General features: G+C 36.4%; 3 protein-coding genes and 1 long non-coding RNA gene across 4 annotated transcripts in view; 1 reads left to right on the top strand and 3 right to left on the bottom strand.

The window, feature by feature from the left end:
* Positions 1 to 303: 303 nt before the first annotated feature.
* On the bottom strand, positions 304 to 1,293 carry LOC113469270. Its single transcript, XR_003392737.1, has 2 exons — positions 1,184 to 1,293; positions 304 to 705 (listed from the first exon to the last, which is right to left on the bottom strand). It is a non-coding gene; the product is annotated as an uncharacterized LOC113469270 (long non-coding RNA).
* Positions 1,294 to 1,377: 84 nt separating this feature from the next.
* Positions 1,378 to 3,287, bottom strand: LOC113469265 (WD repeat-containing protein 89-like). Its single transcript, XM_026826831.1, has 6 exons — positions 3,284 to 3,287; positions 2,916 to 3,106; positions 2,401 to 2,478; positions 1,982 to 2,083; positions 1,622 to 1,723; positions 1,378 to 1,383 (listed from the first exon to the last, which is right to left on the bottom strand). Exons 1-6 carry the CDS (start codon positions 3,285 to 3,287, stop codon positions 1,378 to 1,380), a joined length of 483 nt encoding a protein of 160 aa, XP_026682632.1.
* A 90-nt stretch (positions 3,288 to 3,377) lies between these two features.
* LOC103513698 (WD repeat-containing protein 89) lies at positions 3,378 to 6,613 on the bottom strand. The gene is made up of 8 exons (XM_008478547.2): positions 6,529 to 6,613; positions 5,639 to 5,850; positions 5,239 to 5,370; positions 4,779 to 4,910; positions 4,540 to 4,628; positions 4,173 to 4,281; positions 3,880 to 3,981; positions 3,378 to 3,499 (listed from the first exon to the last, which is right to left on the bottom strand). Exons 1-8 carry the CDS (start codon positions 6,611 to 6,613, stop codon positions 3,452 to 3,454), a joined length of 909 nt encoding a protein of 302 aa, XP_008476769.2. The 3' UTR covers positions 3,378 to 3,451.
* A 1,336-nt stretch (positions 6,614 to 7,949) lies between these two features.
* Positions 7,950 to 13,524, top strand: part of LOC103513704 (GTP-binding protein Di-Ras1) — a 61,684-nt gene continuing 56,109 nt past the window's right edge. Inside the window, exon 1 of the mRNA XM_008478553.3 lies at positions 7,950 to 9,085. Within this exon, the coding sequence (XP_008476775.2) occupies positions 8,921 to 9,085 (165 nt within the window). The 5' untranslated portion in view covers positions 7,950 to 8,920. The remainder of the gene's footprint in view (positions 9,086 to 13,524) is intronic.

Below are 13,524 nucleotides of genomic sequence, written 5' to 3'. Positions count from 1 at the left end.
ATGAACTGTGATTGAGTACTCAATGGACCCCGGAATGAATGTCTTTTTATTAGAAAATTCGTTTTCGAATAGTCATGTCTGTTTGTCTGTAAATAGAAAGTAGGTACCTATTATATTTATATAGTACTCAAACCAGACTATTTGCTGCTGACTAGGTATATAATTATTTATTGTTGCCTTTCTCTCAAAGCATCACTCTTGCAACTTATGGATTGGGCATTTTAGTGCTTCCAGTGCCACTCGATTGGATCCCTGGAAATAGGTACATTCCTCAAACTCTAGATAAGAAACAACAAACTGATATGAGGAATAAAGACGTAAAATAATGCTTTTTCTCATTTATTTTTCCTTGTGTAGCCAGTGGGTCAAAACAAGGTGTACAGTACATGGGTATTTTAAAAATTTATGTAATTTGCAGCCACTCAACTGTGGCTCATGCCAAAATAGCTGAACATATTATGATGTCGACTCGTTCACACAAGCCCATTCCGAGGCGTAACGGCAAACAGCCCTAAAAGTTGAGTTAAAGTTATACGACGAATTTAGTATAATGATGTGACCAAATGGTCACTTGTTGTCTAACAGTCTAACACATGTTATTGCAGAGTTCAGTAATTCACAGTCTTCATTTCAAATTTTGTGTCCAGGCCATTTTCATTATGCATAGGGTTTGGACTTTCTCTTCTCACTGAGTTTCAAGGTAGACTGAAATCAGTAAAAATAATTCAAAGAACATTAGTCAAGTAAAAGTAACGCACTAGACTTTTATGAAAAACATCTTTGAGTTTGATAGTTTTGAAACGACCATGTACCTTTGAACATCTTTTCCTCTGATAATTTTGAAGGTAGTGTGCACATGAAAACATCTTTGAAGTTGACAGTTTTGAAGCTAGTATGAGCGTAAAAACATCTTCGAGCTTTCAGTTTTGAAGCTGTTGTATGCATAGTGTGCACATGAAAACATCTTTGAAGTTGACAGTTTTGAAGCTAGTATGAGCGTAAAAACATCTTCGAGCTTTCAGTTTTGAAGCTGTAGTATGGGTGAGAACATCTTTGAGTTTGCAACATTTCCTTTTATACTAGGCAATAATACCGTCACTGAATTTACACTTTCTGCATCCTAGGATTCCGAGGTCAGCTTGATACCCACTTCAACACTTCTCAGAAAGATTCTTATTCTTACCTTGGACTTATTCGAGGCAACTGCACTTTCACTGGTTAGTAGAGAGGAAGGTTTCCATACAGTTACAATGCCTGCTTCTCCCGCAGTCAATATGATGTCCAGCTGAAAGAAATAAGAAAGTTTTACTTTGTCATGTAATAAAATCCGAAAAGTTGTTCAAAAGAAAGACTCGGAGAAGTGCTAAAACGAAATTTTCATTCCTGTAAGCATGAAAACATCTTTGAAGTTGACAGTTTTGAAGCTAGTATGAGCGTAAAAACATCTTCGAGCTTTCAGTTTTGAAGCTGTTGTATGCGTAAGAACATCTTTGAGTTTCCAACATTTCCTTTTATATTAGGTAATAATACCGTCACTGAATTTACACTTTCTGCATCCTAGGATTCCGAGGTCAGCGTGGATACCCACTTCAACACTTCTCAGAAAGATTCTTATTCTTACCTTGGACTTATTCGAAGCAACTGCCCTTTCACTGGTTAGTAGAGAGGAAGGTTTCCATACGGTTACAATGCCTGCTTCTCCCGCAGTCAATATTATGTCCAGCTGAAAGAAATAAGAAAGTTTTACTTTGTCATGTAATAAAATCCGAAAAGCTGTTCAAAAGAAAGACTCGGAGAAGTGCTAAAATGAAATTTTTATTCCTGTAAGTACCAGTATGGGTGAGAACATCTTTGAGTTTGCAACATTTCCTTTTATACTAGGCAATAATACCGTCACTGAATTTACACTTTCTGCATCCTAGGATTCCGAGGTCAGCTTGATACCCACTTCAACACTTCTCAGAAAGATTCTTATTCTTACCTTGGACTTATTCGAGGCAACTGCACTTTCACTGGTTAGTAGAGAGGAAGGTTTCCATACGGTTACAATACCTGCTTCTCCCGCAGTCAATATTATGTCCAGCTGAAAGAAATAAGAAAGTTTTACTTTGTCATGTAATAAAATCCGAAAAGTTGTTCAAAAGAAAAACTCGGAGAAGTGCTAAGATGAAATTTTCATTCCTGTAAGTACTTGTACTTAAAGGAACGAAGTTTTAAATATCCATCTATAGACCATTTTCGCTGTTCTTACATAAAGACCTTTAATTTTATATGTAGGTTGACCAGGTTTGGATAAGTCCTTCTATGGGGACAGACAGAGTGATGACACCGAAGCGTTTTAAGATAGGAGAAAGTCAGCCATTCCAACAACGAACCTTTTATGTTCAGGATAAAGTTTGCCCCGGGCTCGAATATATTGACCAGTCCATCTGTAGATCCAGACATGAGTGTATTTGAAGAGGTTGGGTGGAAGTGCACCTGTAATAATAAATGTAGGTACCATAGGAAATAAAATGTTTTATTTTAGTGTCCAATTTGATCAATTCTTTATTATTATGAGGTCAAATGTCCGAGTAACTAAGGACTTGAGAAATTTTGCTGTAGAAACGTTATAAAAATCACCTGGTGATCCAACTACAATATATCAAATGTCCGAGTAACTAAGGACTTGAGAAATTTTGCTGTAGAAACGTTATAAAAATCACCTGGTGATCCAACTACAATATATGTCATTGGAACTTTAAACCCGTAATTAACCAAGACTCAAGACTAGATGGTCTATTTCTTTGTCAGCTCTGTAATCCATACCTGAGTAATATCATCAGTATGACTCTCCCAATATCCTCCGTGCAGTGTTGCTGTTCTTACATCAAAGAACAAAAGGTCTATTTCTTTGTCAGCTCTGTAATCCATACCTGAGTAATATCATCAGTATGACTCTCCCAGTATCCTCCATGCAGTGTTGCTGTTCTTACATCAAAGAACAAAAGAAACGAGTCTCCTTCCACTTCCTCTGTACCAGCACAGATGAGAAACTTATTAGGGGCCATGTCAAAACATGTGATTGGTTTGATGCATGCAGGTCTGTCATCCTTCTCAGAATCATCTGGAAAAATATTGAATTTAATTAAATTTAATAACTTAATAAGGAAGAGAGGGAGGGATGAACATAGAGAGAATCAACTGGAAAGAAGTACCCTTTTTTTAAATGGGATTACCCCATTTTATTTGGCTCATGCCAAAATAGCTGAACATATTATCATGTCGACTTGTTCACACGAGCCCATTCCGAGGCTAAGGTGTAACGGCAAACAGCCCTAAAAGTTGGGTTAAAGTTATACGAATCTAGTATATGATGTGACCAAATGGTCACTTGTTGTCTAACACATGTTATTGCAGAGTTCAGTAATTCACAGTCTTCATTTCAAATTTTGTGTCCAGGCCATTTTCATTATGCATAGGGTTTGGACTTTCTCTTCTCACTGAGTTTCAAGGTAGACTGAAATCAGTAAAAATAATTCAAAGAACATTAGTCAAGTATAAGTAACGCACTAGACTTTTATGAAAAACATCTTTGAGTTTGATAGTTTTGAAACGACCATGTACCTTTGAACATCTTTTCCTCTGATAATTTTGAAGGTAGTGTGCACATGAAAACATCTTTGAAGTTGACAGTTTTGAAGCTAGTATGAGCGTAAAAACATCTTCGAGCTTTCAGTTTTGAAGCTGTAGTATGGGTGAGAACATCTTTGAGTTTGCAACATTTCCTTTTATACTAGGCAATAATACCGTCACTGAATTTACACTTTCTGCATCCTAGGATTCCGAGGTCAGCTTGATACCCACTTCAACACTTCTCAGAAAGATTCTTATTCTTACCTTGGACTTATTCGAGGCAACTGCACTTTCACTGGTTAGTAGAGAGGAAGGTTTCCATACAGTTACAATGCCTGCTTCTCCCGCAGTCAATATGATGTCCAGCTGAAAGAAATAAGAAAGTTTTACTTTGTCATGTAATAAAATCCGAAAAGTTGTTCAAAAGAAAGACTCGGAGAAGTGCTAAAATGAAATTTTTATTCCTGTAAGTACCTACTTGTACTTAAAGGAACGAAGTTTTAAATATCCATCTATACACTAAAGGGGAAGTAGAAAAGAGGGAATCTGATTCTTACCTCATCGTGAACTGAGCTACACCGAACTATTTGTTTGTTTCCCAGAAACTGGCTATGAGGAAGTAGAGTTTTCTTGTCCGCGCACAATTCTACACTTCGTAAACAATCACTGATGAGGAAAATCAAAACAACAAAAAATTATTACATAGAAGGAAAATGTTAAATTGAAACATCTGACACTGACTAAATTTTCAGCAAAAAAGCAGTCCCTACAAGAATCTTCAGACAGTAAATCACAATTGAAAACACAAAATTCGACCTCAAAGACATTTTTGATTTAACTAAGATATGTATAATATGGTCTCTAAATGAAATATTTTCCGTTCATGTGAGAAGGAAAATCTACTTAATAAAGGAAATCACTCACGCTTTTCCATAATTGGATCCAGTGAGCAAAATGGTTTTGTTTTTCACTTGATGTGTGTTGATCAGATAGCATGATGCACTTGATTTCATCTGAAAAAAGAGAATTGAATGAGACTATTCAATAGACAAAAATCAAATCTGATAGAAACCTCGAAGTTCAAGTTAAAACTTTCTTCTACATTAATTTAAAGCTTTCTGCTCTTTAACAAAGGAAGGTAAGAAATTACATTAGGCTATTACCTGTGCAGTTTTGGCCACTTGCTTCCTCCGGAACAAAGCTGCAGGACATGCATCCTCAATATTCCACAGTTGAATTTGACGAGTGAGAGTTGTGCAGGATAACTCGGATGTACCCAACCAACAGAGTTTTTCCTGGAATCGGATATTGGGTCAAATAAGGTATAAGGTCGAATTCCTGTATTTCCTATGGTGTGCCTATTCCAGATCTTCAAATAATTATAAGTGCTAGGTATATTTTTTTTCCAAGTAAACTAAAAAATAGCTCGTTGGACCAAGTTTAACGAATATTTTACTTCAAACTTGACCAGTACCTAAGTGAATATGTATTAAGAATTTTTGTTCGAGGCTACAATCTAAGATCAAACTCATTCCATTTGGACTAACTTTAACCTCAAAGTGCTGTTCAGACAATTATATGACAGTCAAATTTCAACTTTGCAATCAATGGATTTTCTCTTACCACAGAGTCTTCAGTATTGAGACAATGTTGCAGAGCATCATCCTCACTGCTTTCATTTACATCGAATATATTGACCAGTCCATCTGTAGATCCAGACATGAGTGTATTGGAAGAGGTTGGGTGGAAGTGCACCTGTAATAATAAATGTACCATAGGAAATAAAATGTGGTTTTATTTTAGTGTCCAATTTGATCAATTCTCTGTTATTAGTTATTATGAGGTCGAATTTCCGAGTAACTAAGGACATGAGAAATTTTGCTGTAGAAACGTTATAAAAATCACCTGGTGATCCAACTACAAATGTGTCAGTGGAACTAGACATTAAAAAGGTTGAGAACCCGTAATTAACCAAGACTCAAGACTAGATGGTCCATTTCTTTGTCAGCTCTGTAATCCATACCTGAGTAATATCATCAGTATGACTCTCCCAGTATCCTCCATGCAGTGTTGCTGTTCTAACATCAAAGAACAAAAGAAACGAGTCTCCTTCCACTTCCTCTGTGCCAGCACAGATGAGAAACTTATTAGGGGCCATGTCAAAACATGTGATTGGTTTGATGCATGCAGGTCTGTCATCCTTCTCAGAATCATCTGGAAAAATTTTGACTCTTCCTCATTGACTCAATGAGGAAGAGAGGGAGGGATAAACATAGAGAGAATCAACTGGAAATAAGTACCTTTTTTTTAAATGGGATACCTAACCCCATTTTATTTTATAACAGTTAATAAGATATAACAGAAGAAATCATTACATGATATATGTAGTACTTAGTCCAAGAAACTAATGATCATGAACCTATTTTGCCTCCCCGTCATGTATCCAATTCTAACTGTAGTAAGGGTATACATAATAATGTTTCTATTTCTCAAACCAATGTTCAGGAAAAATCTGAGACATCTGTTCACCCTGTTGCTTCAGATCAACTTCAAAATTCCTCTAAAAAACCTAATTATACGTTCGGTGACATTATTGATATTTCTAGCGTTAACGATAATTTAGTTGATAACCTAAGTAATTCTACTTTCTCATTTGAAAATTTTCCCCCGCTCCTAAAACCCCGAAAGATTTTTCTTTGATTAGTCCCTGTCCACAAGATACACTTGTGACTAGGGATAGTAACCATGAACTACCTTTATTTAGTCGGTGTACACAGTTATCTGAATGGAAGGTAGATAGATTGGGGGTTTAATACAACTATATAGTTACCTACTTTGATTAGTCCCTGTCCACAAGGTACACTTGTGACTAGGGATAGTAACCATATACCTCTTATTCATAATAATACATACCTATCTCATAATAGAACTTGTACAAACTCAATGCTAGTACAATGTACACCCCAATGTGACGAAACAGATAACTACATTCAATCATTTGATATAAATTCAAGATATTTACCCTACAACTATAATACAGAATACTATGTTCGAACTAATGAATGGAATACCTCGGTCTCTTCAATCCCAAGAATTAAATTTAAAATGAAATTGATAAAAAAAAAAAATAATAATAATAATAATAAATAAAAAATAAATTGGATCGTTCGAAGAGTGGCCCTTAAAATATCCGTAGCCCTTTCCGACTCTCCCTCTCTCCCTCCCAATCCCTCTTTTGACTGTTTCTATTATTTTCAAGGGAAATTTGATAGTAGGTACGTATTACCTTTGTTTTAGACATTCAAAGGGAGGGGAGAGAAGAGAACGAGAGAGAGGGGGAGAGAGAGAGATAAGGCGAGAGGAAGAGGAGGAGGAGGGGAGAGTAGGTGAACGAGGAAGGAAACTATTGGAATTTCGTTTTGTTTTGTTGTTTTTTCCCCCTAATAAACAAAATTAATTCAAATATGCTGTTTTCTAAATATCCAATTCAATTCTCCAACTGTACCATTCCTGCTCCGTCCTCACACTCAATCTATCCAATGACATGGGGAGTTTTTCAATTGGAATTTTAGCGACAAAACTTTGTTTCGACCGTGGCGAAGTGAAGTGAAATTTCTACAGAAGTGACAATTTTTCGCTTTGTGTTTTTCCAATTATTTCGTTCTCGAATTGTGGGTTTTCTGGCGTATATGAGTGGGTACGCATTGAAATTTAATGGATGTATATTATAGATACTTGGAAACCACTGCAGAAGTGATTTTAATTATTGGTGTTTCCCAAAAGCAAACTCTAGTTTCTAGTATCTACGAATTTTCCTTGATGGACTTTTCATCCGAAGAATGGTGATTCGATACCAGGTTTAGGGTTCAGTCATAAAATTTACCAAAGTTGAGGAGCCATGAAATGAGACAAACTGTTTGAAAGCTATATGGTGAAACAAACAAACAAACGGACGGGGAGACATTGTTTGTCTCTCTGTCAAAATCGTCGATTAAAAAATTAAAAACTTGGAATTCTCTCCCTTCGTTCAAAATTATGATGTAGATAGGTAGACGTACCTAGACACTCTGTAGAATTTGTAGGTACAAGTAGGTGTAGTTAGGTACCTACATAAACAATGTAGGTACATAAACAATGAAGGTGGGTACATTTGGAACAGGTACCTACTGCATCATCAATTTAATAAATTTTCATCGTCATCTAAGTTTTTAGGTCACTAGGTTTAGTACCGTCGAATGTTAAATCCTCACACTTGAAAAACAATCACTCAACGATATCCCGCATTTAAATGAATTCGCTTTATATCAATTAAATAATAAAAAACAAAGAATAGTACCGTCGAATGTTAAATCCTCACACTTGAAAAACAATCACTCAACGATATCCCGCATTTAAATGAATTCGCTTTATATCAATTAAGTATAATAAAAAACAAAGAATAATAATAAAATATCCTCTCTACTCTGAAACTAATCGCTTTCGATTCGAAATAAACGCTTTCCAATACTTTCCATCATACTGCGGACTTTGACCCGCTCAATCCCAGTGTGACATCCTGGGTACTCCCTTTCGAATCCCCGTGACACTTTTCAATTCGAATTTCTAAAAACGCAGATCTGTGTCATAAGAGATAAAAGACCTTTCTATCTCCATGTGACAACAGTCTTCAAAAGTTCAATACATAAATAGGTAGCTAACGAAGAAATTTGTTGAAAAAAATATAGGTAACTTTGTCATTAAAATCAATCAACTTACAGGCAATCAACAGACAAACAGACATACATATAGGTAATTCGATTGAAAGGTAGTCTTTGTTATATTCGTCATAAAAATATAACTTTTATAGAAACTTTAATTTATCAGTATTTACTTCATTTTTTAAGACATTGCTCTTCAATTTTTCAATTTATAGAGATGCCTATCAAAATACCATTCTTCAATTTGTAGAACTTTCAAAGTTTTCATTTTACAGAAATTTTTCTGCATTTTCCACCAAAATACTGCATAACCAAAGGGTTCAATTCACTTCAACTTAATAAAATAAATGAATAAATAATAATAATAACAATTTTCCTCCTGAGTGCTACGGTCATTATTAACACTCTCACTTCCGCCCAATTGCTAACACGCTGACTTCCATCGTGAATTACATGGTCTGATTGCAACGGTCATCATATTTATACGCTGAGTTCCATCTCCCCGTCTGATTCCCACGATCATTAATACGTTCACTTCCACCTGCCTGTCAACACGCTGACTTCCATCGTGTCTTTAAACATCTGATTGACTTGCGGCACAGCCGGTCATGTGTGACAACGAGCGGATCCGGCTGGTCATTTTGGGCGGCCAGGGGGTCGGCAAAAGTTGCATACTGAAGCGGTTCCTGTTTAACACGTACTCGGATCGGTATCGGAGCACGGTCGAAGATCTGTACAGTCGAGATTTCCACGTGGGCGCCGTCACAATTAAGGTGAGAAATCTGACAACCCTGTGAGTTATTTGGGTAAGAAATCTGACAACCATGTGGATTATTAAGGTTGGAAATTCGGCAACTCTGTAGTTTAATTAGTTAAGAAATCTGACAACCCTGTCGGTTATTTAGGTAAGAAATCCGATAACCTTGTGAGTTATGAGACTTATGAGTTATTATTGTTATTAAGGTCAGAAATCTGACAACCCTGTTTGAGCTTAGAATGAGAAACTCGGCCTGTAGGATACTGAATAGGAGAGACATCGCAACACTGTATGTGATAAGAGAAATCTGGCAATCCAGTATAAGATTGGATTGGGAAAATTGTCAACAATGTACCTAAGTTATAAGCTGATAAGAAAAACAACACCTTCGTGGGATTCAAGATCAAGAAACTTTATAATTTCCTATATCTCTATCTCGTTAAATACTTTGGCAACACTGTATTGAAACGAAAATTGGCAACACTCCATTATATTGAGGTGATTAACCTAACAACACTTAATACCCCCGTAAGATGGTAGGAAACTTTTTAATTATCTCAATATTCTAAATACTTTGATAACACTGCATTGAAGGAGAGAGAGAGAGAGAGAGAGATATATATGTAGAGAGAGAGAGGGAGAGAGAGTCTATTTACATTGTCATAGGAGTTGGTAATTTATTTTGTAGTAACATTCATAGTAAAGTCCCCAAGGAGCATTTTGAGAACCCGCAAAAGTACACAAAATTCAGCATAAATGAAGATGATAGAGAGAGAGATAGAGAGAGAGCATAAATGAAGGTTTTTGTCTTAAAAAATAAAGATAAACCCTTTTTTTTTACTTTTTTTAATTTTATTGTTGTTGGTTTTTTTTTTTTTTTTTTTTTTTTTTTTTTTTTTTTTTTTTTTTTTGTAGTCATATTCATAGTAAAGTCCCCAAGGAGCATTTTGAGAACCCGCAAAAGTACACAAAATTCAGCATAAATGAAGATAGAGAGAGAGAGAGCGCATAAATGAAGGTTTTTGTCTTAAAACATAAGTTAAACCTTTTTTTTACTTTTTTTTATGAAAAAGTTATTGCATAACGCTAAATTTTTAAATACCATCTCTCTCTCTCTCTCTCTCTCTCAGCTTTCTTTTTTCTATCCTTTCCTTTCTCTTTCTCTCACTCCTTATATTCTCCCTTTCCTCTCTTCTACCTTCTATAACAAACCGTCTCTATCTCTTATTATTATTATTTTTTCACTTCCTCACGCAATCTTGCTTTCTTTCTCCACTATCTTTTTCTTTTTCTTCTTCTTCTTCTTCTTCTTAATGTTCCACCCCACCATAATTTTAGGTGATTTTTTTACAGCGTGAGGAAGAAGGGATTTTTTTTTATAGGAGGGGATCGGAGTATGGGACTGTAGGAAAGAAGGGATTTTTTTTACGTGAGAAGTGTAAGGAAGTGATTTTTCACAGGGTGAGAGGGAATTTGGTGTAGGAGGGAGGGAAAAAAGCGAAGCAAATTGAAGACTGCGGCACCATGCGAGATTTTTTCGCTGCATTGGCGTTTTGTTTTTTAATCCGTTAGGGTTAATAGAAGGGAAGGGTATGCTTAAAAGGAGGGATGGGGAGGTAATCATAATAAACAAAAGGTACCTAGGTAATAGAAATTCAAATACAAGCCTAGAAAAAAGGGCCTCCTGGATTTCCATGATAGGTATTAAAAATTACCTACACGCTTCATAGGGCCTAGGTACATTTCTACACCTACAGAACCAAATTCAGTGAGGTATAAGTAGGTAGGAGTCGAGTGCATTGGAACACATCACATGCCTTCAGGCACACTCCGTTTGTCAAGGTTCTAGGCACTCTAGGCATTACCTTGATGCCCTTGGGATCAATTTAATTTGAAGAAACCATTTACTGACGAAATTCGTAAAGCGCGGTGGATTTCGGATTGAATGCCTATGGCCGGGTCTACAAAGTCAGTTTAAACTCGATTTAAGTTTAACTCTCGGATAAAGCAATCTGATTGGCTTAAGTTTTTGAAATCGACCAATTAGATTGATTTATCCAAGTCCCATTAGTGTTTCGAGGTCATGAAATTCAGCGAGATGTATTTTAATCGAGGAAACAACATTTTGTTACAATGACTAGCATCGAAGGAGATAATATGCTTAACACAATTAAAATAAAGGAGATTTAGCGAAAAATCCCTTTTTACTCCAGTATACTTACTCGTAGTAATTACACTTGTAACAGTTTTCTCATCAATTTTTCTCCCTTTCCCCCTCTCTTTTATCTTTCTCTCTCTCTCTCCCTCCCTTCTCTCTTTCTCTCTCCCTTCTCTCTTTCTCTCTCCCTTCTCTCTTTCTCTCTCCCTTCTCTCTCTCTCTCCCTTCTCTTTCTTGCCTCCTTTGCCCCCCCTTTCTATTTCCCCATCCAATTTTCCTCTCTTTCCACCTTCCTTTTATCTTCCTTCTCTCACTTCCCCTTCCTCTTCCTTCTTTTTCTGTTTTCTCTTTCTTTCTTGTCACCTCTCTCTCTCCCTCCCTTTTATCTCCCTTACACTTTCCCTCCCTATTTTCCCCTTCCTCTTCCTTCCCTTGCTGTTTTCTCTTTCTTTCTCATCTCCTTTCTCTTTTCTCTCCCCCTCTCTTTCTCCCCATATTTATTCACCCATGTTTGTTTCGCACACTTGATCATTAAAATTGTTTGCTCAAAAGCTTTGAAATCCGTTTAACATCCCCTCCCTTTTCTTCTCCAAGTATCTCTCTCCCTCCAAAATTTCCCACGTTCTCCCCCGAAACATCTCACTCTTCCTCCCCCCAAAATCTCTCCCTCTCCAAATATTTCTCTCTCCCGAAATATCCCATTTCTTCGCCCCCAAAATCTCTCACTTTCCCTCCCCTAAAAGCTCTCCCTTTCTTTTACTCTCCCAAAATTTTCCACTCTCTGTCAAAAATCCCACTCCTTCCTTCCTCTAAATCTCTCACTCCAATTTTATCTTCTTCTCACATGATCTCACAGGAAAATCTTACAAAAAGCTCGAAATTTAAATTTTCCTGTGTGCAAGTAATTGGGGTTATGCAATCGTGTGTAGTCTGTAAATCCACGTTAAGTGGGACGGTATTATAAGGAAAGTAAAAAGGATAAACGGAAAAAATAGAGAGAGATATGGAGAGAAAGAGAGAGACAAAGAGGAAATACACTGAAAGAGAAAAAGAGATATATGAACAGAAAGAGGGAGAGACATGAAGGGAAAGAGAGAAAGAGAGAGAGAGAGAAGGGAGAGAGAGAGGAACAGTGATTTGTGTACAGAAGAGGAAGAGGGAGGTAAAGAGAGAAAGGGGTACGGAGAGAGAGAGAAAGAGGTAGAGAGAGGTAGAGAGAGAGAGAGAGAGAGAGAGAGAGAGAGAGAGAGAGAGAGATGTGAAAAGAGAGAAAAAACGAAAGAAAAATAAAATAAAACAAAACTTTTTCGACTAAATTTGAAGAGCCTAGTTCGAAAACACCACGAACTTTTTTTTTCCCCAAGTCTCCTCATAAATTGGCCTATGCCCCCTTTTCTTCATAAACAACATTGGCCTATGCCCTCCTCCATAAAACAACTCAATAAAGGTAGTGGCAACCCTGTAGTTTAATTAGTTAAGAAATCTGACAACCCTGTCGGTTATTTAGGTAAGAAATCCGATAACCTTGTGAGTTATGAGTTATTATTGTTATTAAGGTCAGAAATCTGACAACCCTGTTTGAGCTTAGGATGAAAAACTCGGCCTGTAGGATAACGGATAGGAGAGACATCGCAACAATTTATGTGATAAGAGAAATCTGGCAATCCAGTATAAGATTGGATTGGGAAAATTGTCAACAATGTACCTAAGTTATAAGCTGATAAGAAAATCAACACCTTCGTGGGATTCAAGGTCAAGAAACTTTATAATTTCCTATATCTCTATCTCGTTAAATACTTTGGCAATACTGTATTGAAACGAAAATTGGCAACCCTCCATTATATTGAGGTGATTAACCTGACAACACTTAATACCCTCGTAAGATGGTAGGAAACTTTTTAATTATCTCAATATTCTAAATACTTTGATAACACTGCATTGAAGGAGAGAGAGAGAGAGAGAGAGAGAGAGAGAGAGAGAGAGAGAGAGAGTCTATTTATATTTACCATAAATTTTTAAATCGCAATACGTTATTGAACAAGTCCTATTTTTTTTCATTTTTTTTCCCAAATTGAACTTACATAAATTTCTGTTTTTTGGAAGTCAAATACGCGAGCAGAGAGAGAGATAGAAGTCCAAATACAGACTCTAACACAGCAGATGAAGGAGACGCGCAGAGTTACGAGGAAGCCAGGGGAAATGATACTATACCTAGATGTTTTTTTTTTTTTTTTTTTTTTTTTTTTTTTTTTATGATGTTTGCTTATGAAGTTATGGTGATTGAATGCGATACGTGA

This window comes from Diaphorina citri, unplaced genomic scaffold (genome assembly GCF_000475195.1).
Source record: "Diaphorina citri unplaced genomic scaffold, Diaci psyllid genome assembly version 1.1 scaffold1010, whole genome shotgun sequence".
Taxonomy (NCBI): domain Eukaryota; kingdom Metazoa; phylum Arthropoda; class Insecta; order Hemiptera; family Psyllidae; genus Diaphorina; species Diaphorina citri.
The sequence above is the reverse complement of the archived record's forward strand: the minus strand, read 5'-3'. Positions and strand labels throughout refer to the sequence as shown.

Bases quoted from the DNA above. Each gene is read 5' to 3' on its own strand.
- LOC113469265 (XM_026826831.1), bottom strand. The intron at 2,084-2,400 runs GCAAACTTTATC...TATTTCTTTCAG, and splicing joins TCAATATATTCGAGCCCGGG to CTGGACATAATATTGACTGC. The intron at 1,724-1,981 runs GTAAGAATAAGA...TATTTCTTTCAG, and splicing joins TTGCCTCGAATAAGTCCAAG to CTGGACATAATATTGACTGC.
- LOC103513698 (XM_008478547.2), bottom strand. From the start codon at position 6,613: ATGATTGAATGTAGTTATCTGTTTCGTCACATTGGGGTGTACATTGTA. The intron at 5,851-6,528 runs GTATGTATTATT...TGAGTCAATGAG, and splicing joins CAAGTTCTATTATGAGATAG to GAAGAGTCAAAATTTTTCCA. The intron at 3,500-3,879 runs GTAAGAATAAGA...TACTGATTTCAG, and splicing joins TTGCCTCGAATAAGTCCAAG to TCTACCTTGAAACTCAGTGA.